This window comes from Eleutherodactylus coqui, chromosome 12 (genome assembly GCF_035609145.1).
Source record: "Eleutherodactylus coqui strain aEleCoq1 chromosome 12, aEleCoq1.hap1, whole genome shotgun sequence".
Classification (NCBI taxonomy): domain Eukaryota; kingdom Metazoa; phylum Chordata; class Amphibia; order Anura; family Eleutherodactylidae; genus Eleutherodactylus; species Eleutherodactylus coqui.
In genome coordinates, this window is record NC_089848.1 from 109,852,169 (window position 1) to 109,879,206 (window position 27,038).

At 47.1% G+C, this 27,038-nt stretch overlaps 1 protein-coding gene across 1 annotated transcript; it reads left to right on the forward strand.

Annotated features, from left to right (window-relative positions):
• On the forward strand, positions 1-27,038 carry MAP3K8 (mitogen-activated protein kinase kinase kinase 8). The gene is made up of 8 exons (XM_066585475.1): positions 1-418; positions 11,693-12,054; positions 13,698-13,865; positions 17,306-17,567; positions 18,196-18,302; positions 19,956-20,108; positions 22,786-23,029; positions 25,104-27,038. The coding sequence occupies exons 1-8, from the start codon at positions 394-396 to the stop codon at positions 25,235-25,237; spliced, it is 1,455 nt and encodes a 484-aa protein (XP_066441572.1). The 5' UTR covers positions 1-393; the 3' UTR covers positions 25,238-27,038.

A 27,038-nucleotide genomic window follows, 5' to 3' on the forward strand; every position in this document is an offset into this window, starting at 1 on the left:
GATATCATACGCTCATTGGAAACAAATAGCTTTTATCTAAAGCTAGTTTCCTTTCATTACAGCATTCCAAATATGCAAATACTCCGCGCCCACCCCGGGGTGTTTCTCATGATGGGGGATTTCCTCTGGGTGGCCCTAACGCCTGAGATCACTTTTTAGTTTGTCGCCGGTGAGTAAAGATCTTCTTCATGTCTCTCAGAGGTGCTGCAAGGGTTAAAATCTCCTTCTGTTTCGCTCTCATCATTTCCTGACAGCTCTGCCTACCGCTTGAGAAAAACTTCCTGCCTGGACTTTCCAGCATTGAGCTGCAGCCTCAGCGCAGAACATGGGAGCTGCGTACATGGCGAGTCCTGGACCGAGAATGGACTGCAAGTGACTTGTATCGACCTCGCCATGCTGGCCCATATGGAGTGCAAAGGTAAGCGGCGCTCCGTGGACATTCTTATATGGACTATGCAATGAGGGCGCTGAACAACCCGGACGTCTGTATTAGATTGCAAGCTTTGAGATCCAGGGATCAGCATCCACTCTGCTCGTGTCTCACTTGTTTCTCACCAGTTGTCGTTTTCTCGTGTCTCCCACTTTTCTCGCATGCCAGCTTGTGGCGAGTTCTTCACTTTCAGGCTTTGTTCACATCAGCATTTTCATTTCTCTGCTCCATTCTAGGAGTCGAAAAAGTGAAAGAACTGGCTGAACGCCTCGGTGTTAAGATGGAACCGAGCAGCGCCAAACAGACCCCATTGGCTAAAACAGAGTGCATTAGTCTCTGTTCGGTCATCTGGTATTTCCCAGGAAGTAACAGCACTGCATGCAACACTGTTGCACCCCGTGTGCAACTTTGCAGCCTATACAAATGCATTGGGTCGCACTAAGTAAAATTGTGCATAAGGAGCCGCAACAGCAGCGCACAGATATCATGTGATTTCCTTGTCCAGAGCTGCACAGATGAGACAGTCTGAAAATGCACCCAATTTGTCATAGTGGCTCACGCCATGTCATAAATGTGGCGTGTGATAGGCACTTTTGTCTAACTTTATACTATCTATTATTTGGCTTCTTTGGTTTGGTGCACATTGTCGCATTTTAAGCCACGCCCCCTTTCTCTCTGAGCCATGTCACCTTATCGAATGAGACGCAAAGGTCCGTGTGGACTAATTCTGTCCTCTCTGAAAGGTCCCATAAGAATTGTCGCACTAGTTGTTGCAATCTCATGTGCAGGTTGAGCACATGTTTATAAAGAGAGTTAAAGATGAAACAAATGTAGCAACATTGTACAAGACTTGATCATTTTGTCACTGGAGAAAGGAAACCGAAGTTGCCAGAAAAATGGCAAGAAAAATTCCCCTGCTGATAAACGCCCGCCGCGTGCTCCGGGTGTGGAACTTGTGCTGCTGTTTTTCCCACAAACCTCTTTTTATGACTTAAAACCACCAAAAGAAGTGATGATACAAAATGATACGAAATAAAAACGCAGTTTAGAAAAATTCCTGGTGTTTTTCTACAAGTGTGTAAAAATTCTGAGAGCTGTGAGGGAGCCCTAAACCAAATAGTGGACATTCTGATCTCCGGGCCGGTGGTCATCACCATAGATCAGGGGGCACAACCTTCATTGGTCCACATAGTCAGACTGAACCCTCCCATGGGCCACAATGAAACTTAGAAGAATCAAAAATGTCCCCCATATGTGTCTGATAGATGTGGATTCCACTGAATCCCACCTATCAGGAGAATGAGGGTCCCCTTCCCCCCCCCCCCCCCCCCCACCATTCTGGACCACGAATACTCGTAGCTCTGGAGTTGTAAAAATAACAACCCAAGCTGCACAATGGCCTCCGTCCAACTCATATACTTTTTTTCTAGGGTGCTGAAAAGGGGTCCCCATTTTCTTGCCAACATAGGCTAACTTCACATCTGTGCTAGGGAATCTGTTATGGGAGCAGGAAAACGGAATACTCTAAATGAACGGATCTGTCTCCTAACAGAACCGAGCTGTACCGAATGGACCCCATTGACCATAACGGGGTCTGTCCAGTTCTGGCACCTGCTTGGCATTTGTACTGGACGAAAAAGTCTGGCATGCACGATTTTTTTCATCTGTCATTCCATGCTGGATCTACGCTGGAGGCTATCAATGGAGGCCTCAGGATAGATGTGAACAGAGCCGTAGTGAACTAGTGCTTCCACAACCTCGGTCCCATGTTGTGTGCTGCTCCTGACATGGAAATGACATGTGAGCAGTGACAGGTGTGTATGCATTGGGGGGCTACACAGAATGGCATCCTGGGCTGCAGGTTGTGCACCCCTGCCTTAGATACTGCTGATGTAGCAGAGCTAATTCTGTATAGCTGTAACAGAACTGTAGGAATGTTGCTGCAGAGCTGAATTTGCCATTGAACTGCTTCTTTTGCGCATTACAACAGCTTGTAGTTAGGATGAGGTGGTAAGTTCATCTGCAGTCCTATGTAAAACCATTGATAATGCAGCTTACCAATTGAAAATGTCAGCTCTGCTACATGTATGAGATTTTTATGTATGGTAGAGGTATTCGGAGCTTCTGGAAGCTACATGACGTGTTCTCTACATGGAAGACAGTATGGAGGACCAACATGACTGCTAACATTCACTTTAGGGTGGAATCACACATGCAGTTTTTTGAGCCAAGCCAGAAGTGGACCCAGCGGGCAGCAGAAGCGTTCGGCCTTCCTTCATATTTTCTATACCTTTCTGAATCCACTCCCAACTATGACTCAAAAAACTGCAACTCAAACGGCATCGAAAACTGCATGTGCGATTTTCGCTTAAATGTGCAATTATTAAGGAATAAGCTGCAACATTGTTGCAACCTAAACTTGGACGTATCTGATTGCAGTGAGCAGCCGGATCACGGGAGGTTAATGTAAAATCTCTGGTGGGCGTCATGTTCCCAGTAATCTCTGTATACGCTCTTGGTGCCTCTGCGGGGGGCGCTATTCTGGGCCCCATCACAGTATTATGTTTGTAGGCTACATGACATTTCTCTAGTGTGTTATTAAGTCTAATCCTATTTGGCTTCGTTGCGTTGAAGCCCCCCGTACGGGTCTATAGATGGACCGCGCCATCTCTGGGATTCCTGGCTTGCATTGTCTTCCAGGTATGATGAATCACACATAATACCGTATAATACCGTACATCCCGCTCTTCTCTTCTCTGCTTACTGGTCAATAGTAACAGCAGAACAAATACATTCCAGTGACGTCATGTCACAAACCGCTCATGTTCTCAGATGGTGGAAACAAGTGCAATATTCAGCTTTTTTATTGATTGTTCTATGAGACCTCAGTAACTTGTGAGCGGCCGGCGAGGGGAAGAACGGGACTTGTTTTTCCCTTCAGTGTGGGACTTCCCCCTCGACGTCCAGATGAGTAATGTGTGTTTCTGCAGTATAATACGGGCACGGCTTGTAATTTTTGACCATTACTATTGACTTCAGATGATATAACGGTGCGGTTTTGGGCTGGGGTCACACACAGCGGTTAAAGGGAACATGTCACCACCTATGAAGTTATGGTACTCATGGGGCAGGACCTGAGGAGTCCAGGGAGGTAGTTTTTATACTCACTTGGCTTCCTCTTCCCATGTTGTCACTCATGGAAGTTGATAAAAACGACATCCGTGGACTCCTCGAAATCTGCCATGTGAGCTTATAACGTAGTTAAAGGGCCACTCTGATGGTTTTGTTTTTCATTCACTATGTAGTTATCCCCCAGTATATATGTCGGCTGCTGTTACCTCGGTTAGTTATTTCTTTCTATCTGAGTCTCCCGGCCTCCTCCTCCTCAGTTCTGACCGGCTCAGATCTACTTGGGGTTATGTGTTCAGTTTCTAGTCAGATTCTCAGTCTGTGTGACGCATTGATCCTACAACCGAAACTGCCTACAAAGGGACACAGACAAACCTGTCAGTTACTGATCACACAGGTATAATAGAGGAGATCATAGCTCACCCTCCTCATTGTATACTTAGGGGCTGTAGCTTATTTAGGTGAATATAGGAGGTTACTGTATTTAAAATGAGCAGGCAGAAATGATATAGTCTCAGCTAATGCTGTGCTGATGCATCATGGGAGTCATTGAAAGTATAAAAATCTCACCATCCAGATGGTGTCTCATAAGCATCAGACAGGGCGCTTCACAGTAGGGAAATGGCTGTAATGTACAGAGGAGACCTCCAGAGTGTGACAGGCAATAAGGTGAGCGGAGCAGGCATGGAAAAGTGCATTTTCACCGCAATGGCCCTTTAATGATGCTAATAGTTGGTGACAAGTCCTAATTAAAGGGAACCTGTCACCAGAAATTCTCCTTGTAAACCATCAGCAGCATATTTCAGGTCAGGAAAATGGCATTCCAAACTTGTATCCATCATTATCCCTACACATCTTTTGAAATTAACTGTTTAAAAATCCCACCCCTTATGCTAATTACATCCAAAAGGTCCAGTGGGCGGACCCAGCCATGCCAGTTTCCTCAAATTCTTCTCTGTAGCTTAGCCCCTATCCCTTCAATGATGTGGGTATTGTCCCCTATGTCATTCACAGGTTAGTGAAGACGCTGATGCCCTAGAAGTTCGAGCGGGTTTGGGGTGGTTCACATAAAGACTTGGCTGCTCAATGTCTATTAATCTTTAGCAGTGACTTGCAACCTGCCGCCAGCTGTGAGGGTATGCTGGGTGTTGTAGTTTCACCACAGCTGTAGAGCTGGTTGGAGATCATTGGTCTATGTAGGATTATACGACTATCTGATTTGTGGCGTTTTTGGGGTGTTTTTGGTCAGTAGCATTTTCTGCATCATGATGTGAATAGTTCGTGTTTTAATGGTGTTCAATGGGTTTTTGCAAAAAAATGCATAAAAAGGCATCATTGTAAAAAGGGAAGTAAAAAAAACATAAAAACCGCTTCCAATTCTGAATAACTAGTCGCTATTTATTTCATTTATTATCTTTTACTGTTTTTAATGTGATAGTTTAGAAAGTTCTGACTCGTTTACATCTGAAAGGGGGCGTCTGGTTTGCACAACACCAGCTCAGCTTCTGAGTGTAGCTGATCAGAGGGAGGTTCTTATTGGTAAGGAAACTTGGCAAAGCATGGTGGTAACTATAGCGGGTGCAGAGGGTGTGGACACGCTGGAGCCTGGAATCTTGGACGCCCAATAAGATTTGAGACCAGTACTATACATGAAGGGGCCCTCTTAAGACTTTGTGCAGCGTCTAAGGAGCGGGCCCACAGGCGAGGAGATAGCGAGGTGGAGTTGGGCCTTGTCATGGGGCTCTACCATCTCCTCCCTTGAGGATAGCACGGGACCCATCCAAGTTACTGCTGGGGGAACTTTCACATGGGAAAACACTTAAGGCCCTCTGTCTACGGACGTGTATCCGCCAGCAGTTTACGAATCACGCCGGCCGACGCTTTCCATAGCATTGCTATGGAAAGCGCCACCCCCTGTCCACGAGCGGAGAATCATTGCGAATCAATTCGCCGCGGCCAGCCTATCTATCAGATAGGGCTGACCGGCAGTGATTCAGCAGCGGCTCCTGCTCCTGGGCGGCGGCTCCCGCAGCGGAGATCTGCGGCGGGACTTCGCAACGCCCGTGGACAGCCAGTCTTAGTGGCGGTTCACCGTAAAGTCTGTCACTCGTGACGCCACCGTTCCTTCCTCTGCGACGAATCCAGAAGGTTGAAATAAGTAGACCACACACAGGGAAACGTTTAAAGGAAAGACGTTTACTTGAACAAATATTTACAGTCCAACAATTGTATGAACTCACGCCAGCAGGAAAATGGTGCAAAATCACAAAGCGGTGCGACAGGGAGGAAATCACAAGATATCAGAAGAATCCACAGTCCAAGTTATCTGAAAAGTTCTGTTCCCGGTGCAAACTCCTTCACTGTCGCCAGCTCTCTACCGGTCACATTTGGCAGGGTGGCACTTCACGCTGCATGGCGGTTCCACTCTCTCTCTTCTCCTCAGTGGTTAAGGACACCACTGGCATCTCCTTGGTAAGGCCTCCTATCTATGTGCGATATGTCACTGCATTATCCGCGGCGATAATCCGGCTGCGGATAACGCAGTGAACGCTTTGCATAGACTAACTACACAGCCCGACGTCCATGAGCAGAGAATCATAGCGATTCTCTGCTCGTGGGATTCAATTACGGCATGCTGCGATTTGCCGCGATTCTCTGCGGTGAGCCTATCAGTTAGGCTCACCACAGAAACGTGTCCTTTCTCCCTCCTGCTCCCCCGCGGCGGAATATTGCTTGCGATATTCCACCTCGGCTGTGGACAGGCAGCCTAAGGCAGGCCCAGGGAACCTTTCAGCCTCTTCCATTCCAGCCCACATAGAACTGAAGGTGTCTGTGTGGCTCACTTGCAGACCTCCAGATTCTCCTCTCCCTTACAAAACCAGAACAGAAGACAGAAGACCCTTGCACAACTCCTTGCAATCACATATAAATAGCATGATCACGTGACAGACAACAAGATACATTTTCCAGACATGTCACATAACAGACAGTTAACCCATTCAGTGCTTGCAGCTATGCAATACACACCATATTCATACAACATAAAAGACAATGACAACACCTAGGCACGAGACAAATGCATTCATACATTGTGGAGGGGCCCTGTTAACTCTAGGCCTCTACATTTGCACTGGGGCCCAACAGCTTCTAGTTACACCTTTGGTGGCTGTCAGGCAGCAGATCCAACTTATAGTATCCAGTTATAACAGAAACGGTGACGCAGAAAGTCATCTTTTAAACTCCTGTGACCGATAGTGTTACGGTCGTGCAGTAAATTACGGCTGCAGGCCAGGGCGCGACTATAGTAAGTGCAGAGGATACGGTCACATCTGGGCCCTGGAGCCTTAGGGGGCATATAAGGTCTCTCTTCCCCATATGAGTAGATCAGTACTATGAATAAAGCTTTATAGGTGAGGGTCCGTCTGTTACAGATTTTGCTCCACAGCTACAAGTTATGCCTCTGGTTGCAGGCAGCCTCCTATGGAAATATTTTTGGGCCAAGTCACAAGGTCTAATCTTAGATGTAACGACTTCTTCCTCAATGCTCGGAAGGTTTAAGAAGTGACACAAAGCTGAGTGACCGTCAGGGACTCTTCCTCTACAGTATCTGCTTTCTTCGGGAGGTACTTTGTCTGCAAATGTTCTTAGTCAGGAAGAAGCTCGGAGTTAAACTTCCTTCCATTCTTGGTGTCCATCTGGGGGAGGACGTTTTGGGAGTATCACAGTTTGTATGTATTGTTATCCCTTATCACACAGGAGACCTCGGGTCTTTTGGTCCTTTGTGGGATCACGGAGGGGAGAAACTATGATCTTTGTGCGCCCATTCAGACCCAAACCATAAAATTAGAGGGTCTCCGGAGGAGTGGCATTGTGCAGTTTCACTTACATTGACTGAGTTTTTTTGGACTTTTGCTTGTTTAAACCCTGATAGTGTTACCATCTATGCTGCCCTCATAGCCATGGTGGTCGCATTTCATGTTTAAAGGGGGTTTTTCCTCAGAGAATATTTATTTGCTTTCTACAGCCGCATAGACATTGTGTGGAGCGGCAGGATGCATGTGTGACGGTGATCATACAGTGAGGAGGAAGAGGGGGCTTGGGACCCAATCTCTAGTGTTTGATGGAGCTCCCAGCTATGGGGTTAAGTGATAGCTGTATAACAGAGGACTCCCCATTCACAAAAAGTGATGTCACAGCTCACCTCCTTCCCTCCCTGCACATTGACCACTAGGACTAATAATAGTCTAACACTTCCTGTTCTGTAGTGGAAACTTCTCAGCTGTCATCTCATTATCATCACAGGCAGGATTACACTGAGAGGTGATGTGTATATAGATAACACCGGACCCACCATTCACCATAGTCACACCTCCCCTCCTCCCCAGACAGACAGGATTACACTGAGAGGAGACACCTGTATATAGATAACACAGGACCCACCATTCACAATAGTCACACCTCACCTCCTCCCATATATATATATATATATATATATATATGTATATAATATACCACAGAAGCCACCATTCACAAAAGTCACAGCTCACCTCTTCCCCTCCCTGTACAGACAGGATTACACTGAGAGGAGACACCTATATATAGATAACACAGGGTCCACCATTCACAATAGTCACAGCTCACCTCCTCCCCTCCCTGTACAGACAGGATAACACTGAGAGGAGACACCTATATATAGATAACACAGGGTCCACCATTCACAATAGTTAATGTTACAGCTCACCTCCTCCCCGTCCCTGCACACGTCACCGAGCATGCGCACAACACTTTCCCATAGAAGTCAATGTACCTTTGCATTGTACAAGTTCCTTTGGTCCATGTGCCTGCAGTAAAGATATCCCTGACAGACAAGATGGCGCCCCCATAGCCCTGTATAGGAAATAGAATTATAAAAATCTACAATCAGAAAATAAAGACAGATTAGAAAATGGAAAATGTTTTCCTATCTGGTTTTAAGTGGTAAGAAACACAGATGATACATTCTCTTTAACTCCAAGGCAGTTTTCTTTAGGGTCCAACACATATGCAGTATTTCCGCGATTGCCATTTGTACGTTTTTTCCGCAGACCGCTCTCAGCTTGTACTGATTGACGTTACGCAGTAGAGAGAAATAAACATGTTTACTAAGAACGTGGTTAGAGGGATGGATGGGGGGAACTCATGACTGCGATTACTGGTAGGTCCTGGCGACCACAGACCACCTACTGACCTAGATGTCACTGTCATCCGCTAATGAGGGCAGGATGTGTGTTAAAGAGCAGGAAGGGATCGGCATGTAAGATAACCCATAGTGATAACAGGTTGGATACTTTGCTGCTCTTCAGTGTACAGAAGATTCTATCGCTGATATATCCGCTCGTCTTACTGGTTCAGGTCTTTGACTCCGGATCTTATTTGCGGGAAGGCATAAATCTGTGTGAATGCGGGGGGCCTTGTGACCGGAGGGGATTTTCCAGTCAAACTGCTGACTGCTGGGAACCTCGTCTCCTGTTAGTTCGCTTCTGGTAGTTCTCGGCGCTGTTTTTCCTTATTTGGATTTGCAGTATAATGTTTTTCTTCTTCGTCTTTTTTTGGCCAGAAATTGTCTTATTGTCTCTCGCCGAGGCCAAATCTTTGGTCATCGGCTATTCTTAGCTTTCAGTTGTGATTTAGTTTGAAGGAATTCAGATTACATAACTAGATGAAGTAGCATGATAGGATTCAATGGCCGACATCCTGTGGCTTTCCAGATACTGTGGAACTACAACTCCCAGCATGCTCTAGGCAGCCTGTACCTACCAGACTTTAAAAATTACTTAGTAGTCACTGGCTTTGAAATTGAAAACTTAGGAGCCAAATTCAAATTTTTAGTAACCGTATTTTAATATTAACAGCTCGGCTTTAGGGCAAATGGCAACAAGATTGTATATTCTTGTCACCATTTGCAGATTTTTAGGCACACTGGGAAGGGTTAGCTATTGGGTTATGCTGGGAGTCAATGTTTTACGACACACACGGGGCCGCAGGCTGACGACCATTGGATTAAACAAACTTGTATTGCGTTGGTATTTTCGTCCTTCGCTCATCGGTCATACAAGGTTCACTGTATGTTGGTTCTAGAAATGCAAATAAGAGAGGAAGCTATAAAAGGAGCTCGCAGCCGGGTCACATCTGTTTATAACATGCCATCCATAACAGGAAGCTGATTACATCCCATGTTATTGGGTAGGGCCCGTTCTGAGTGACATGTGTGTCTCCGTGTCTCTGAGCTGTGACCGCTACCAGAAGATATGTGGATGATTACATAACAGATATGTATGTGGAATGTTTTATCTGGCTATTAGGAAAGCACAACATCAGAAAATTGCTGGACGTGAAGAGTTTATACTACGGCTATAGGGGGTCGTGGTCCCACCCGGACCCTGGTGCCTGAAAGGGACCTGGAAACTCCTATAGCTATAGAAGACCACGGACCCACCCAGACCCTGGTGCCTGAAAGAGACCTGGAAACTCCTATAGCTATAGAGGGTCACGGACCCACCCAGACCCTGGTGCCTGAAAGAGACCTGGAAACTCCTATAGCTATAGAAGGCCACGGACCCACCCAGACCCTGGTGCCTGAAAGAGACCTGGAAACTCCTATAGCTATAGAGGGTCACGGACCCACCCAGACCCTGGTGCCTGAAAGAGACCTGGAAACTCCTATAGCTATAGAAGGCCACGGACCCACCCAGACCCTGGTGCCTGAAAGGGACCTGGAAACTCCTATAGCTATAGAAGGCCACGGACCCACCCAGACCCTGGTGCCTGAAAGGGACCTGGAAACTCCTATTGCTATAGAGGGTCACGGACCCACCCGGACCCTGGTGCCTGAAAGGGACACAGACAACTATCGTCTGAATAGTCACTCGAAATAGTCGCTAAAGTGTATAAACGACTGTTATTTGTGTGCTTCACAGAAAGCGATTGTTGTTTAATTTTGCAACTGTGAACGAATTGTTAGGAGCATCTCCATGGGCCGAGATACTGTTTGTCAACTAGTTGGGGGGTAAGGTTCTTTGCATATTTGACATTTTAACCTCTCCCCAACGCATGCGCATTGGTTTTGTGAGTCCACTGAATGCACATAAATACATACGAGCGGTCAGACAGACTGTGAGTGCTAATCAATGTGAACGGTTGAGGGTGCCAATGGAGTAAGCAAGGCCTGATAAGTACTTTACTGATGATGACCTATCATTAGGATACCTCATCAATGGTAGATCAGCGTGGATTCACCGCTTGGGATCCCTGCCAATCAGCTGATCACCAGGCCCTTTGCCGGTAGGGACAGTGCTGGAAGTAGATAGTGCTGTCAACATCGCAGTGGTCCAGTTCGGTACTACAAGCATTGCTTCCATTGATTTCAATGCCTGCAGCAATAGAGGGAGATCAATGTACTTAGTAATCTCTTTCGTCCTATAGATGTGAATGGAGCGATGATCTTGCATTTTGCCGCTATATTCACATGACGAACTCGGGGTGCCGCGTAAATGTTGGCATCACTCAGCTGGCAGATCCTCAGTGTTCAGACACATCCCCTATTCTGTGAATGGGAAATAAATGTCAGTAGTGGGAGAAGTCTTTGGAGAAGGATCCGAATGATCTGAATTTAAAGTCCTTGCAGCTACATTGAGTCTTGTGTGTTACAACTACCACCTGAATTAAAGGGGTTTTCTACTTGTAAAACTATAGATTGCCGATCCACAGGATAAGCCATCAATAGTATTTCATCAGGGGTCTGCCACCCAGGGACCCTACTGATCAGCTGTTCACCAGGCCGGTGTGCTCATGCACTGGGCTGATTTCTATAGGAAACAGATAACTCCGTTCCCACTATATTACAGGCAAAGTTCCCATTGAAGCAAATGGCCTGCAATACCAAGCCTGACCACTGCAGTGGAAATGGAGCTGTCTGCTTCCTGCAGAAATCAGCTCAGTGCATGAGCACACTGGCCTGGCAAACAGCTGATGAGCAGGAGTCCTGGGAATAGACCATCAATAGTTTACCACCCGACAAGCCCTTTAAACAATAATGTGCTTGTTTTTGGCTCTGATGGGTATTTATGACCTTTCCTCATGTCAATCGTTTTTCAGGTGTTGCTTTGGAGAGCAGTGCCATAATGGACTTCATGAGCACCAACAGCGACCAGAAGGATGACGCCGAGCTACTTCTCACTTACTTAAATGTTACCGATTTGGTAACTATAATGGAAAACCTCTACCGAGACGGGGAAGTGAGCGCGGGGGGGAAGAACTCGGTCACACGTGGCCAGGAGGCTTATAGTAATGAGGAGAGGACTGACTCGCTGTTCCTCAGCGGCCAAGAAGCTTCTCTGCTGTCGTCAGTCAAATACGGAACTACGAAGGAGTTACTCAGCTTCGCCAATCAAGTGTCGGACGTCACGAAGCATTTACAGAAATGCCTGCAGCAGGAATGCGGAATCATATTAAACAAGGTAAGACGGCGCCGCGTTACTCCTTGTACGACGTCACGGAACACCAGAGGGAATTAGAAGGTGCCGATATACTTAAATGATGGCAGAATCGCAACCGACGCAACCTTCATGGATTTCAGGAAAATCATAAACACTCATATCAGGTGTTATGAAGGTGGCACACTGTGACGGAGCAGCTCCTCTCGTCCATAGAAGTGTGTGGTGGGGTAGGGGCTTCCCCCACAATATGGGGGTCCTGCCCCAAGAATATACGACTGAAATGTTAACCAGCATCAGATCTGCACATTCTTAGCTAATAGCCCCATCCAGGATTGCGCTATTCGTGCTACAATCCAGATCATCGGGGGTTAATCTGAAATATCTTTTACATTCCAGCGGGAGCACGCAGGGTTAAATCATAGGTGATCTATGTGTGTAAACAAGGTAGCTGATGTAGCGGATTTTAATCAAAACTTCTCATGCAAATAACGTTTTCCATCCGTCGTGGAATTATCGAAGCGTTACGTAACGCGGACGCACGAACACGACAACTGCGGATTATTATGTTGTGTGACTGTAGCTGCGCAACCAAAGTCTGTCGACATGTCTCGTCGCTGCCGGTGTTGTTTGCCCCCAGCTACATTCTCGGTCCGCCCCACCTGACATTCCAGGCGGACGGTTCGCCGCTCCCCTCCCTGCTGCCTCTTTACGCAAATGGCAGAGACATCATGGAAGAAAAGCCTGACGACGATACTGTCAGCTGAAGGGAGGCCCGTAGACTGCAGCCACAGAACCGTAGGAGCTGACGCTCTGAGTCTGGTCATGCCTTATACTTGCCTCGCCACCGTTCCTTCGCTGTGCACTGCAAAGCCGCCACTGAATGCACCCAGCGGAGGACATACGTGTGCAGTAAGAGAGGACTAGTTCTCTTATTCTACGTGAGCGCAGACATAGTCCGCTGGATGCGCGGTGGGGGAACAATGGCGAGGCAGGTAGAGGGGTGCATTCACATGGGCAAGTAACGCGGACCGATATCGCACTCTGAGGGCTTATTCAGATGACGCAGGTATATAGCAGCTTAAACAATCGCCCAAAATACGTGTCCAATCCATGCGAAGTATTGGATTCCAATATATTCAGACAAACGATTTGTGGCCACGTAAAAAAAAATTGCGCAGAGAAAAACAGGACATAAGCGACCGTTTTTGGTTGCATTTTTTATACGGCGCCTTAAAGATAGGCTTGCTGAAATACACAGCGAGCTTCTATGAAAGTTGGAAACAAGGGAGGAGGAGGAGTCAGGGTTGCGTCGTTATTTCACTGCAGCCAGCCATCTGAATAGATGATATAATCCCGAAGATTAGCCGCGACCAAGTCATTCGATTTGTGGCTCAGTCGCAATTTTTTAGTGCGGCTAACTTAGCGTTAAACTGACGCCCGTGTGAACTCGCCCTCACCCTGAGTACAACGCTGGGAAAAGCAGACCGCTCGCCCTGATCAGGCACTAATTGACATTTCGAGCATTTTATAACGATCGATGGTTTCCCCATTGAAATGAATGGAAAAGCCATTAATCCGTTCCAGATGGCGAAGCTCTCCCCCTGATTTCAGTGGAACGGCCGTTTCTCTTGTGCTTCACGTTTCCTTCTTCTTCCTGCTCCCAGATGCTTACGATACGAGGCGGGCGCTACCGGACCGACGCGGACGTGTTACTGTTTCCGTGGAAGATGACCTACAAAAGCATCGGCTCTGACTTCATCCCCAGAGGTGCGTTTGGTAAAGTTCATCTGGCGCAAGATATCGAGACGAGGAAGAGGATGGCGTGTAAGCTGGTACGTTCTACAGTCGTCTATTAACCCCTTCTGGACCAGGCCTGTTTGTGCCAAGTATTAGACATCTGCCGTGTGTCACACTATAAGTTTCTGCACATCCGGTAATCCTGGCTGCTTTGCGTCGTCACCTTGTACTTTATTTTTGACGCGCCGTGTTTCTCGGACTCTAAGATGCGCACAAGTCAGACAAGAAACAGGAAAAAGATCTAAACTAACTAAAGCTCAGGTGGTCTGCGGAGCGGTCCGGGGGTCTAACTGCTTGAGGGCAGGACTTCCGTTCTTGTTCTGGGGTAGACGGAGAGGGGGGAACTTTATTATATTACGTATTGATTTATATATATGGCGCAATTCTTATATAGACACACATACAGTGAGATTGCGGAGATCACTTTAATCAGCCTGGAAGGACCGGCTCTCCACCTTCCGCAGTTAGTGTTTGGCAGAGGTGGCGGTGGGAGCACAGGATGCGGCTGCCATCTTGGATTCTGAGCTCCGGCGCACCTCCACACCACTCTGCTCAGCAGCTCCCAGACGTTGACAGCTCTGCTAGCCCTAGCCGCACCCCAGCGACCCATCCTACTGCCGAGAGCGCCACAGCCATGTTAGAGAGTTGGTACATTTAGGGCTCATTCACACAGGCAGATGCAGTTTTGATCTGTGAAATACGCACAGATTTTCAGGCTGAAGCTGCTCATGTTTTCTGCGTATTTGGACCATCTTGCATTTTTGCACGTATATTTGCTGCATTTTTCATATGCACAAAAAAAATTTCTCCTGCATAAATATGCAATAATGGCGGTTTAGATGAACGCGGGTCTGTCCCCTTATACTGCCGGGACAATAACGGGATTAAAAGAAACCACTAATCTCTCTGGGATGTCAACGGTTCCGTTTTCACCACCTCTTTTCCCAGCCGTGATTTGTGCGCCCGGGAAGAGATAGAACCCGCGCTGCAGTAAAACTACATGCAGGGGAGATCGGGCGGCCGCTGTCTTCTGCTGGTAATTTTCAACTTCCGCTCTCTGGCGCGGAGTTTGAACTGCCGGTGAAGTGGAAGGGATTCCCCTCGTTCAGGCGCAACTACGCTCCGTGTCGGCGATTGTAGTTGCATCTACAGTATTGGGAATAAGCCCTAAGGCTGCAATCATAGCCCTAAGACAACCATAATGGGGCCCTCGTGACAATGAGTGTGACCCCCCCCCCCCACTCCAACTGTCACCTTCACTCACTCACTCACAATTACACACGGCAAGATAGTTTTTGGGATTGTCGGCACACGGGGGCACATGCCATTGCATTTGGAACAATCGCTTCACCTTGAACTCCAATACAGATATAAATGCTCCATTCTCAGCCATCCTCTGAGCGGTGGCGCCGGCGCTGCGGCCACGGGTAGCAAACCTTTCATTCCAAGGTAAAGAGATCCAGATCTTCCAGAAAACACGCGGCGCTCCTTGTGCGAGCGCCATCTGGACACTTTGTTATTGCTGTTCTATTTTTAGACTGATACAATGTTAGTTACTATAATTACACAATAAGTCTGTTCAGCCGTGACATCGGCTCCTATCAGCCGCTCCGTGGAGACGACGCGCGCATTTCTTTTGTGTGATTAAGATAAAGAACTTTCCTGTTGCTTGCGGCACAAGGAAGTCCGTGCGTTACAACATGTTCTCTCTCCCGTGACGCACGCAGATCCAGACAAGAAAGACATTCTGAACACGGTTGGCTTCTCGCTGCACGGGACACTAATCTCCAGGGGCGCAGGGGTGATGGCCGTCAGTAGTTGTCACCCAGCTCCTGGGACTGTCAGGAAGGGCGGTAGTTATAGTGGGTGCAGAAGGGACTAGTACTGCAGAGTCTTTCTACTAAAGGGAAAGTACTCTCAGCAGCAGGGACTCTCTCTTTTCCTAAGTCCCAACGCTATCTCTCTGATCCGGCCTCACAATGCTCTTCCACCACTTCCTCAAGCTCCAGGCCCCGTCTGCGGCACGTGCTCACCAAAACCAAACCCCCTTTAAAGGTGCAGCTCTTGAACAGAACATTGCTAACACCAGGACCTGGCAAAACGTAGGAACCATTATAATTGGGTCACTGCCCCTTCCCCCTTATATAGGAATCCTCAGGGTAGTTCATTAATAGATGATTGGCTGTGGTCCACCGCTTGCGATTGGGCATCCACTGCCATTGCCAGTACACACTGGGGTACGGAGTGGAGGCAACAGCTCTGACCCTTGTAAAGAGGCCAGCACTTGTAACTGCAGGCTGGGGTCCCATTAAAATCAGTGACAGCTGCACCTGCAGTTACAAGTGCTGGCCACTAGAGTGGGGTCAAAGTGGCAGCTTCCATGCAATACCCCAGGGTCTAGCAGCAATGATAGCAGTCACCCGATAAGCTGATAGGCCGCCACCTCTTGATGACCTACCTGAGGATACATTAGCTGTAGGATTTCCCTGAAAAAAACCCTTTTAAGAAACGAGAACAATAAGTTGCTGCAGAAAGTTAATACAGTCGTGTTAAACTTTGCTACATAGTAAATGGCACAGAACAGCCGGGCGCTCTGGGGCAGATAGTGCCATATTCCTCTGCCAGCAGAAGAAACAGGAAAACTTGGTAACGGCACAAACAAATATGAAAAGACTTCCTACAAATGGGATTTTAGAGGGAAATACTTTTTAAAGGGGTTTTCCCATCATGGAAGATGACGTCATGTCTCTGGGATGTGCCATCGCTTTCTGATTGGAGGGGCTCCTACAACCAGCACACCTCATCACCCCTCATAGTACATGTTGTGACATCACCTATTGTCAATGGTGGGTCCTGTGCTACCTATATATAGGTGTCTCCTCTTAGTGTAATCCTGTCTGTACAGGGAGGGGAGGGGGTGAGCTGTGACTATTGTGAATGGTGGCTCTTGTGTTATCTATGCATAGGTGTCTCCTCTCAGTGTAATCCTGTCTGTACAGGGAGGGGAGGAGGGGAGCTGTGACTATTGTGAATGGTGGATCCTGTGTTATCTATATATAGATGTCTCCTCAGTATAATCCTGCCTGTACAGGGAGGGGAGGAGGGGAGCTGTTACTATTGTGAATGGTGGATCCTGTGTTATCTATATATAGGTGTCTCCTCAGTGTAATCCTGTTTGTACAGGGAGGGGAGGAGGTGAGCTGTGACTATTCTGAATGCTGGATCCTGCTATCTATATATAGGTGTCTCCTCTCAGTGTAATCCAAGTGTCAGACTATAATTAGTCCTATAGTGTGAGAACTAAAAGATTTTAAGATTTAAAAAAAAATATAGATTGTGACAATTAGAAAAAAATCAGCCAAATTTTAAAAAAAAATGGTCGTACAGCTGCAGCGATACAATAAGGATAACGTTGGGCATTAACGGGCCGGTTACATGTTACCTCTGTAGTCACGCCTCTCTTCACTCCCCACAGATCCCGGTGGAGCAGTTCAAGCCTGCAGACGTGGAGTTTCAGGTTCAGTTTCAGCACGAGAACATTGCAGAGTTATATGGGGTCATCTTATCGGAGAACATGGTCCAGCTCTACATGGAGGCCGGAGAGGGCGGATCCGTGCTGGAAAAGCTGGAGAGCTGCGGGCCGCTGCGGGAATTCGAGATTATCTGGGTCACAAAACATATTTTGAAGGGTCTGGATTTCCTTCACTCTAAAAACGTCATCCACCACGACATAAAACGTAAGTTCCTATTGGATGACTGCAAGCAGAGATCTTATAAAGGAATGCATACAAAAAGTATATTAAAAGACTGTATAACTTACGGTTGCACAAGGAATAACCTTGTCTTACTGAAGCTGGATAGACCGCATCTGCAATGTATATGTGTGTGATCTGATCTACCATACGGTCGTGAAAAGCTTTGCATTGACGTAGTCGTTACTCATCAATACTCTTATTACGGTCACGCTGAGTCAGTTAGTTCTGGAACACCTTTCCTTAAAACTCTGCATTGTGCTGTTCCTCTGTTATTCCTCTAGGAAATTTAGGGAATAAATTGACAGCTGAGTGTCACCAGAAAAGGATGGCGGGGGTGGGGAAGGGGGGGGGGGAGTGTGTCTCTGCCCAATCTGACATTGTCCAATCAGTGTTGACTCTGTAGGGACACACCCCAAATTGGTAATGCTCTGTTGTCAATTCATTCATAAGTTTCCAGGAGGAATAACAGAGGAACAACACAATGCAGAACTGTAAGAAAAGCTGCTGAAGTGTTTAGTAAGAAAGACCGGACAGGAGAGGCGGCACATTCTCACTAATGCTAATATCAGAAGTGCAATATAATATATGACTGTCCTCTCCTCCCTTCCAGCCAGCAACATCGTATTCATGTCCACAAAAGCCGTCCTGGTGGATTTTGGCCTCAGCATTCAGATGACTGGTGATGTCTACCACCCAAAAGACCTGCGGGGAACTGAGGTAAGTAGCCCTGGCCGGTGGTGCAGAACACACAAGGGCCATTCAGCTCTACTCCTGATGGATGGTAGACCAGATTATGCAAAGCAGGAAGGAAGGATTGCCTGCTGCAGCTGACGGCTCCGGGGCCCGCTGACGGCTCCGGGGCCCGCTGATGGCTCCAGGGATCGGCTCTCCTACTTTCTCTGTTTTGTTTAGCCCAGTTTAGACAACTATTATAACACGCAACAGAACTGAAAACTGCAAAAAAGCCATTTTGTACTATTATAATACCCCCTCTGTGAATCCACAAAGTAGGTGGAGCCCCTCTTGAGTTATGCAGGAGTTTGAGATTCACAGACTCTCTCTAATGGCGGCTACAGGTAGCTTGCATGTACAGCGTCCGAAGAGCAGGCCCTCAGCCGAGGAGACAGTGGGGTAGAGATGTTAACCTTGTCACGAGGCTCTACCATCTCCTCTCTAAGGGTATCTCGGGACCCTACCTCGTTACTGCTGGGGGAGATCACAGGGACAGTAACCATGGTTATCTGTAGTCCAATTTGTCACTCGTGACGCCAATGTTCCGTCCTCTGTGGTGGACTCCTGCGATGTAACGTCCAGGAACCAGAAATGTTCGGTTTTGCTTGTTTACTTAACAAGTATCAATAACAAGAGTCCAACAGTTCTTACAATGATGATGCAGGGAAGATTCACACGGCATTTGTATCTCTACAGTCCCAGTTATCTGTAGGCAATAACTTTCCTGGTAACTCTCTTTCTCTTACCTGCCGATCACTCACTCTTCTCTCGCATACCAGCGCTTTCTCTCTCTCTCCGGACTCATGCAGTTTCCATGCATTTCTCATAGTCCGGGTACATTCTCTCCTGTTAGAGATGGAGGCTAAGGCTAGGCCCAGGCAGGAACAACGGACCACCTCTCGGACTCTTCTATGCTCCACTTTGGGTTCTCACACTTAGGCTGACTGAGTCCTACACTGTCTCTTTCTCTCTCTCTCTCTAGCCTGGACCACTGCAGTCCGACAGACTCAGATGGGCGGACAGAACAGAACTGTCTGACCAGTCAACCAGATTGGGAACCTCAACTCCCTCCCACATCACGTGACCATCCTTTTATACTACACTAGACAAAACAATACATTTTCCAGACATGACCCAGACATTAACTAATTAATGCCTGCAACTATCCAATACACATATACCTGATGGATTCCACAAGCAAGACACTGACAAGAGACATACAGAAAGCATTCATAAATGCTGGAGGGGACCCCATTAACTCTGGCCCACCACACATGTTGTGTCCTAATGCTTAAGCACCTTCCAGAGGTATGGAAACACCCCATGCTTCAAATAGCAAAGCAATAGTAGTTAGAGACACTCTTGGAGGTGCTCAAGGGTATCCTGGTGGGAAAAACTGAAAATATGATCCACTGCATGCACATGGTTCAGTACTGTACAATAGGCCAGGAGTCGGGCGGACAAGAGAATAGGCAACACAGCAAGCCGAGGTCAGGAGTGGCGAATGCAGCCAAGTCAGGTATAGTCAGTCAGAAACCAGGAAGCCAGCACAATGGAATAGCACCTTCAGCTGGACCAAAAAGACCAAAAGCTCAGGCAGCTCCCACCATTCAATAGTTTTCATTTCTTTTCTTGCAGATTTACATGAGTCCGGAAGTCGTTCTCTGCAGAGGACATTCGACTAAAGCGGATATCTATAGCATGGGCGCTACGATCATTCACATGCAGACAGGGCATCCGCCCTGGGTGAAGCGATACCCCCGGGCAGCGTACCCCTCCTACCTGTACATTGTAAGTTCCTCCTTTGCTTCTTGCTACATTTTATTCTAATGGGAAGTTTAGTAAAACAGTTATATCACTACGTTTACTCTTTACAGTTTGATAATACTCAAATGTTAATCCTTTTTTTTTTTAATCAGACAATTTTTATTGAAATTAGATCTTTGAACACAATAACCCATTAATTATTACACATATAATATACATAGAACATATCATTACCCAAACAATGCAATCACCCATCACAAAGGCAGACACAATCCAAAGAATTAAAGCCCTTCACAGACAGGACGGGAGCTTCTAAAACTAAACTTGATTTGTATAATCTTAAAGTACTAGGGCTCAAACAGACGAACGTATATCAGACCAACTAGAGTAGAGATTATCTGCTGCAATGTATACCATAATTTAGCTATTAACCCTTTCCAATCCACTGTCTGACCTCTGAAGACTTTATGATTTAAGGCTTTACAGCTCTGATGCTTGAAGACGTCCGCCGAGGTTCTCTTACTGTATATTGCCTGCCTTTCTGCTGTCTGAGCCTATCCAACGTGTCACCGCATGCAGTACTGGCTTTAGCCAGCAGATAGCGCCGTTGTATAATGGCAGAAAAAGAGTGAACCCACTAGGAAAACCAGGATACAAATTGGATTGGAAAGGGTTAACGTAATAGTCGGATATTGCCCCTTTTTTTCCTGCTTTGATCTCTCCCTCACACACCGTTATAGGGGGGGCTACAATCTGGTGTAAATCTTGGTCTATCATTATGAGCGTCTCTCTGCTTCTGAGTCCTAATACTGTATTGTGGGGACAGAAGATCTTAATATCAGTTTTCTATTGATACTTTTGTTTAGTTTTGGTGTTTGTATGTAACTGCCCAAAAGTATATAAGGTGCAGGAACAAGGAGAGCGAGACAGGAGCACATACCAAACCACAGAGCTGCATTTACTGGAACTCCATGAGAATTGCAAGCAACTTCCTCCCTCTCAGGGGAAGTATCTCGGATGGTGTACAACAACTGGTGCCGTTCATCTTGCTCTTGCAGATTGACTCTGATCCCCGTTTTATTATCCTATTCTGTACATTTTTCTTTGAGAACGCCTTTTTTTGCTATGCAGCTCGTTGAAGACTTTGCTGGAAGTTGCAAAAGAATTCCCTATTCACCTAGCTGCATAACAGTAGAGGGCGCTCAGCTGTGCCTGCACTGGTCTCCATAGAATAGCTGCAGGCACAGCTTGTACTATTATAACACTGTATTAATGAATGTTGGATTTATATTTTTAACCATTATCCCTTACTCTGTCCCCACACGTTATTCTTCTATGTTGGTCTCGGCAGCTCTGTACCCAACGGCTGTGTCTCCCGGCATCAGGTGTACAGTACTGTATGTCACAACCCGCAGCACTGACCCTGCATCAGGTCCAGCGGAGAGTGAGCTCACTGTAAAGAGGAGAAGCCATCTGCAGCATAGAACGGCTTCTCCTTCACAGTGCGCCACCGGGGACAGAGCTGCCAAGACCCGTGGTGAATTATAACACCAGCGTGGTGGGCAGAGCAGGGGACAGCGGAGTAAAAGGGTTAGAAATTGATCAAACAGAAAAAGAACATTTGTTTAATACCGTGTTATAATGGCAACAGCTGTGGCTGCACTAGTGAGAACGGCGTACACAGCTGCAGCGCCCTCTACTGCTGCTAGATGGATACGGATTTTCCTAGCAACTTCCTAGCGACGTCTTCACCTATCTGTATAGCAGTAGAGGGGTTTTTAAGGAAACGTGTACGTAATAAGCTAATAAAACATACTGCTAAATGCTTAGAATTGCCTGTTCTGTACATTAAAAAATCAATATAAATGACATCGACTCTTTAAAGGAGCATCAAAGAAAACCAAATCACATTAGAGAATTTTATGTTTGCAATGTTTAAGGGAACGTGTTATCAAGTGTTTACAATCCAATCCGTGATAAGCCTTTATCGGGCTGCTGATGAGATTTCCTTATCACTATCTGGTTTTGTAGTAATACTTTTACTATCTACCCTTGAAGTTTTCCTATTGTGTATTCTATTGAGTTGAAGAGTCAGATTTTCCCCTGTTCTTGGTATACAGACTGGTTTCTCTTCTCTGTAATCCCGCGCAGGCGCCGTAGCGGACCCTCCCCGCGCACCTCAGCTCTCCCTGACATGGTGAGACATCAGCGGTGTACTGCGCATGCACCTTGAGGATCGTTACTTTTTACAGTCATCTGACCTCAGACGCAGTGAGAGTAACGATCCTCAAGGCGCATGCGCAGTACTCCGCTGCAGTTGCAGCTAGTAGAGCAGAGCTGAGGCGCGCAGGGTGGATTTGCTACAGCGCCTGCACCACATTCCAGCCAAGAAGGGAAAGTTGTATGCATGCCAGTCAAGGCCATGGGCGGCCGGCGCTGCGCTGAGGGGAAAATCTGACTCTTTTCTGCTCATTAGAATACAGCGCAGGAAAACTTGCCGGAAGCGTGCCGGATTACAGACGCAGATAGTGATGAGGAAATCCCATCAGCAGCGCCGTTAGTGATTTATCATGGACGGCAAGGTAAAAGCTTGATGACAGGTTCCCTTTAAATCAGGTTACTTCTGTAGAAATGTGGAAGCTCTTAAAAGCCGTGGGATCGCGGAGGCTGAATGCCATTTCTACTTGTTGTTTCCTGACAGATACACAAACAGGCTCCTCCGTTGGAGGACATCGCTGAAGACTGCAGTCCCGTCATGAGAGAATTCTTGGTTTCAATTCTGGATAAGAATCCAAACCAGCGACCGACTGCAGCGGAGCTCCTGAAGCACGAGGCGCTGAATCCGCCCCCCGAGGAGCAGCCTCGCTGCCAGAGCCTGGACACGGCTTTACTCGAAAGGCAAAAAATCATGAAAAAGGAGCTGGAGCTGCCTGAGAACATCACAGGTAAAGAGTTACTAGCTTCTCCTGCACTCCCTGCTGTGCGTCGGTGTCTGAACATCTCAACGGTTGGTCTTTCCAGTCTTTCCAGTTCCACGGATTGGAATGTGCTGTGACACGCGCTTCAGAAGCCGAGTGGAGCAAGTGCAAAAATAAAAACAGAAGAACCCGTGTGCGAAATGTTTGCCTTCCCGTAAGTTCGCCACAGAGCCCCGCAATGATCAGGCCAGTATAATGCGGGAGGTCATTGTGGCGACTGTAAACTGCAGCACATTACTGCAATCAGCTGCAGCGTGCCTTCACACGGGGCGGAATACTCTGCAGCAGCATTGTGTAATACTCTGCAGCAGCGCTGTGTAATACTCTGCAGCAGCGCTGTGTAATACGTCGGCCTGGAATTCTACACCAAAATCTACCGTCTCATTGTAGATTTTGATGCGGAATTACAGGCAGAACTCTGACATTTTCAACTCCACTCTCAAGTTCACACATTGGCAGTGCGGATTTTGGTGCTGAATATTCTGCAGGAGGGCGAATCCCAACCCCCAAGAAGCTCTAAACTCTCCTGCTCTGCAGCCGGTACCACCCGTGACTTCTACTAACACAGAGGTCCATGACAGCACTTGTGTCTTATATATAATAGCATGTGCCCTGCAGACTCATCCGTGACCTCTCCGCCCGAAACTGGATTTTCCACTTTTTATTTGTCTTTATAATATAAATGCAGAACTTCTCCCCGAAGTGGATTTTGCATCAACTAAAAAAGGAACTTGTGAGCAGAACTTCCTCTATCAACTGCTAACATGTATCATTACTGGAAGTGCTGCAGAGAGTAAAGAACAATAGTATCCGCTGTAGAAGAGAAATGTATCTGCGGGCTTTATCCTTATGACATTGTGCAAAACCAAGACCTATTTCACACTGACGGCCCCTTTATTACCCCCCCATCTAGTAGCATTGGACCTTCTTACCTTCAGAACCGCAGCGATTCATCATAGCGTAGATCCCACTCAGTGATGAAATGGTTCTGCAGGAATATCGGCCCCTGCGGACAGGAAGCTTCTTGAAGTCGCTGCAGATTAGATGGCGGTGCTGAAATGTTCTGACCGACTGAAAGGAAGGGGTCAGCGATTCATGCTGCTTGAGCCAAATTCTGACCTCCCATCAGCAACAGAAATCTGGACCCATCTGACCGGGGGATGTTTTTCCGCTGCTCAGTGATACAAGTTTTGTGCTCTTTTGCCCGCTGGAGTCTTTCTGTTTCTCTTAGACACAATGGCGCTGGAACTGGTTATCCGCTGTTATAGCCATCTGTGCGGAGGAACGGCGAGTTGTGCGTTCGGACTCGTTAGTTGGAGCTCCAGCGTTGTATTCAGCTGACTGTGCAGGCTGTTGGTCAGAACGATTCCTGACATCCTCCTCCGACCCCTTTCAGTGATGAGTTGTTTCCGTCCACAGGATCCCCTTTCGCTGGATGTTTTCCTCTATTGTGCCATTCTCTGTATACTCTCCCCACCGTTACATGAGAACCCACCACGGTTGGCAGTGAGACCCCGGCTAGTCTAGCACCGATGACCGGCCTTGTTGGAACTCGCTCCAATCGCTGGATTTTCCCATCTAATGTGGATTCACACTGAAACTGATCCACGGAAAACTTGTCACGTGATTTAATGCTGCACTGCGGGGTCATGGGGGAATAACCATACACAGAAGCGCCAGTTGTAAGAGAGTGGGGGGCTCTGATATAGAGGCAGGGGCTCTAATAATGGGGCAGTCAGTGTATTTCCTAAAAACTCCGGTTAGATGCGTCCGCTCCAGTATCCCAACGCATGTCCTTCCTGTAGGGCTATTGGAAGCTTAGATATGGGGGGTTCACTGTATTCTTACATTGCAGACCACTAGGGTGTCTTTCCGGTTTCCTTTGATCACATTTTGGGTGCAGGCGATTTTCACGCACGATTTATGTGCGCTGTGAGACACACAGCTGAACGTATTTATGTGATTTTTCTCCAGTTATGGTCTTCTTTTGTTGGTTGTTTTAAGGGTTCACTTACTTTTGACACTTGTTTTTGCTCTACAGATTCTTCTTTGTACACGAGCGAGGAGTCTGAGCTGCTGCGGAGACAGCGATCTCTATCCATTGACCTGGGCGCTCTTGCTGGATATTTTAACCTCGTGCGCGGGCCTGCGACCGTGGAATACGAATGTCCGTAAATGCAGAGTGAGGACCACTGAAAGACGTGAACGAACAACGACTCAGTTCTGCCATTATAAACTGTATGAAGGGCGAGACCGGCGAATACGGGCATAAAAGTCTGCGCGGAGGATATACCAACCCTTCTAGCCTGCACGCGGCTGCGATCTGTACCATACGTGTAATCTGACAGGCTGCGGCTCACGTGTCATATGGTCTCTGTTTCCAATTAACCAGTTTTAACGGATAAAATTGGAAACATAGTTGATCCTAACGGCCACCATTGACTTTAACCCTTTAAAGACTGCCCCCTACGTATTTTTGCTGCAGTCGTCACATAGTTGATATGTTTGAAAATGGACACAGTGAAAAAGGCAAAAACTGCCACAACGCCGCCGCCACCGCCAGTCAGAAAGGAATTACTTCTTGACTCTACAAATGGCGGCTGACACAAAACTGTTGTACTTAATGGGATCCAACGGACACATCAGTGTGAAATAACGGCCAGCGCACCTAACAGTTCTGTATATAAGCTGCACATCTATATACTGCATATAAGAATATGTCTCCAAAAATTAGATGACTGTATTTACACGGGCGAGTGCGATACGGGGCCGTGAAACTCAGACCGCTAATGCACTCGTAAACTGCGATTTTACACCCGTTTGAGATGTGTTTTGTCAGAATCACGCATCTCATCGCATTGCTGTACTTGCGCTTTTCACGCAATGTTATTCCACTAGGGAAAATAGAAAATCGCATTTTACATACGAGTGCGATGTGGTCTTTTTTTTTTTTTGGCTCCCATAGAAAATAATGGGCGGTTCTTGAACAGAATCACCCAAAAATAGTAGATGCTGCGATTCTTCATTCTCACACTATCGGCGCGCGTGAAACTCATGTAAAATAACCTAGTGAAATCAATGGGTTCTTTTCAGGTGCAACTTCTGTGCAGCTCGCAGAAATCACGTGCGAAACTCGCCCATGTAAATACACCGAGGGCTTCTTCATACGGCGTATTCTTCCGGAGTATTTTGCTAGCAAAACTAGCAGCGGGTCCAAAATCCGAAAGAAGCGCCAATCTCTCCATTCTCCTTTCTGTTGGTTCCACTTCTGGTTTTGGCTCACAGAAGACTGATGAAGAATACGCCGTGTGAATGAGCCCCAAGGTCGCCTTCAAACAGGCAGGAGCCGCTGCAGAATTTCTACTAGCGGGATCGCCGTACAAGCCACGCGGAGGGGATTTAAACAATGGCCTTCATGTGGCGCGGATATTTTCTGCAACGAATCTGTAGTATTTTGTACAAACTCTGAATTCTGAGCACAAGCCCACGTGCTGAAGAATCAACCCATAAAACACAGGAGTTGACCTCCGCAAGTAAAACCAAAACCAAACCTGCGCCATTTAGGCATGGCTTACGCACTGCAGAAGTCTTGCAGACTTGCTGAAGGTATTCCTTGTTGGAACGCCCGCAGCGATTCCGCCTTGTGTGGAGGAGGCCCAACAGCAGACTAGGAGCCGGTTCCTACTGTAAGGTCATGCGTGCAAGGTGAATTACTTTATAACACGCCTGCCGTACGTCCGCACCGATCATGGAGAATGGCGATGTCATGGGCTGTGTTGATCGCATCTCTGGCATTTATATGGTTAATATTTGCTTAAAAAACGATGGGAAATTAGTAAGGCAGCGATTAGGTGCTGCGGGAACACTAAATCATACTGTGTATGGTGAATATAGAAAGTATCGGTATGGAGCATTTGTTCTAGAGTGTGACCTTCCATAAATCTGTGTAAGAGGTAATAAAAGCTTCTGAAATCTA

Bases quoted from the DNA above. Each gene is read 5' to 3' on its own strand.
- MAP3K8 (XM_066585475.1), top strand. From the start codon at position 394: ATGCTGGCCCATATGGAGTGCAAAG. The intron at 12,055-13,697 runs GTAAGACGGCGC...TCCTGCTCCCAG, and splicing joins GCGGAATCATATTAAACAAG to ATGCTTACGATACGAGGCGG. The intron at 23,030-25,103 runs GTAAAGAGTTAC...TTTGCTCTACAG, and splicing joins GCTGCCTGAGAACATCACAG to ATTCTTCTTTGTACACGAGC.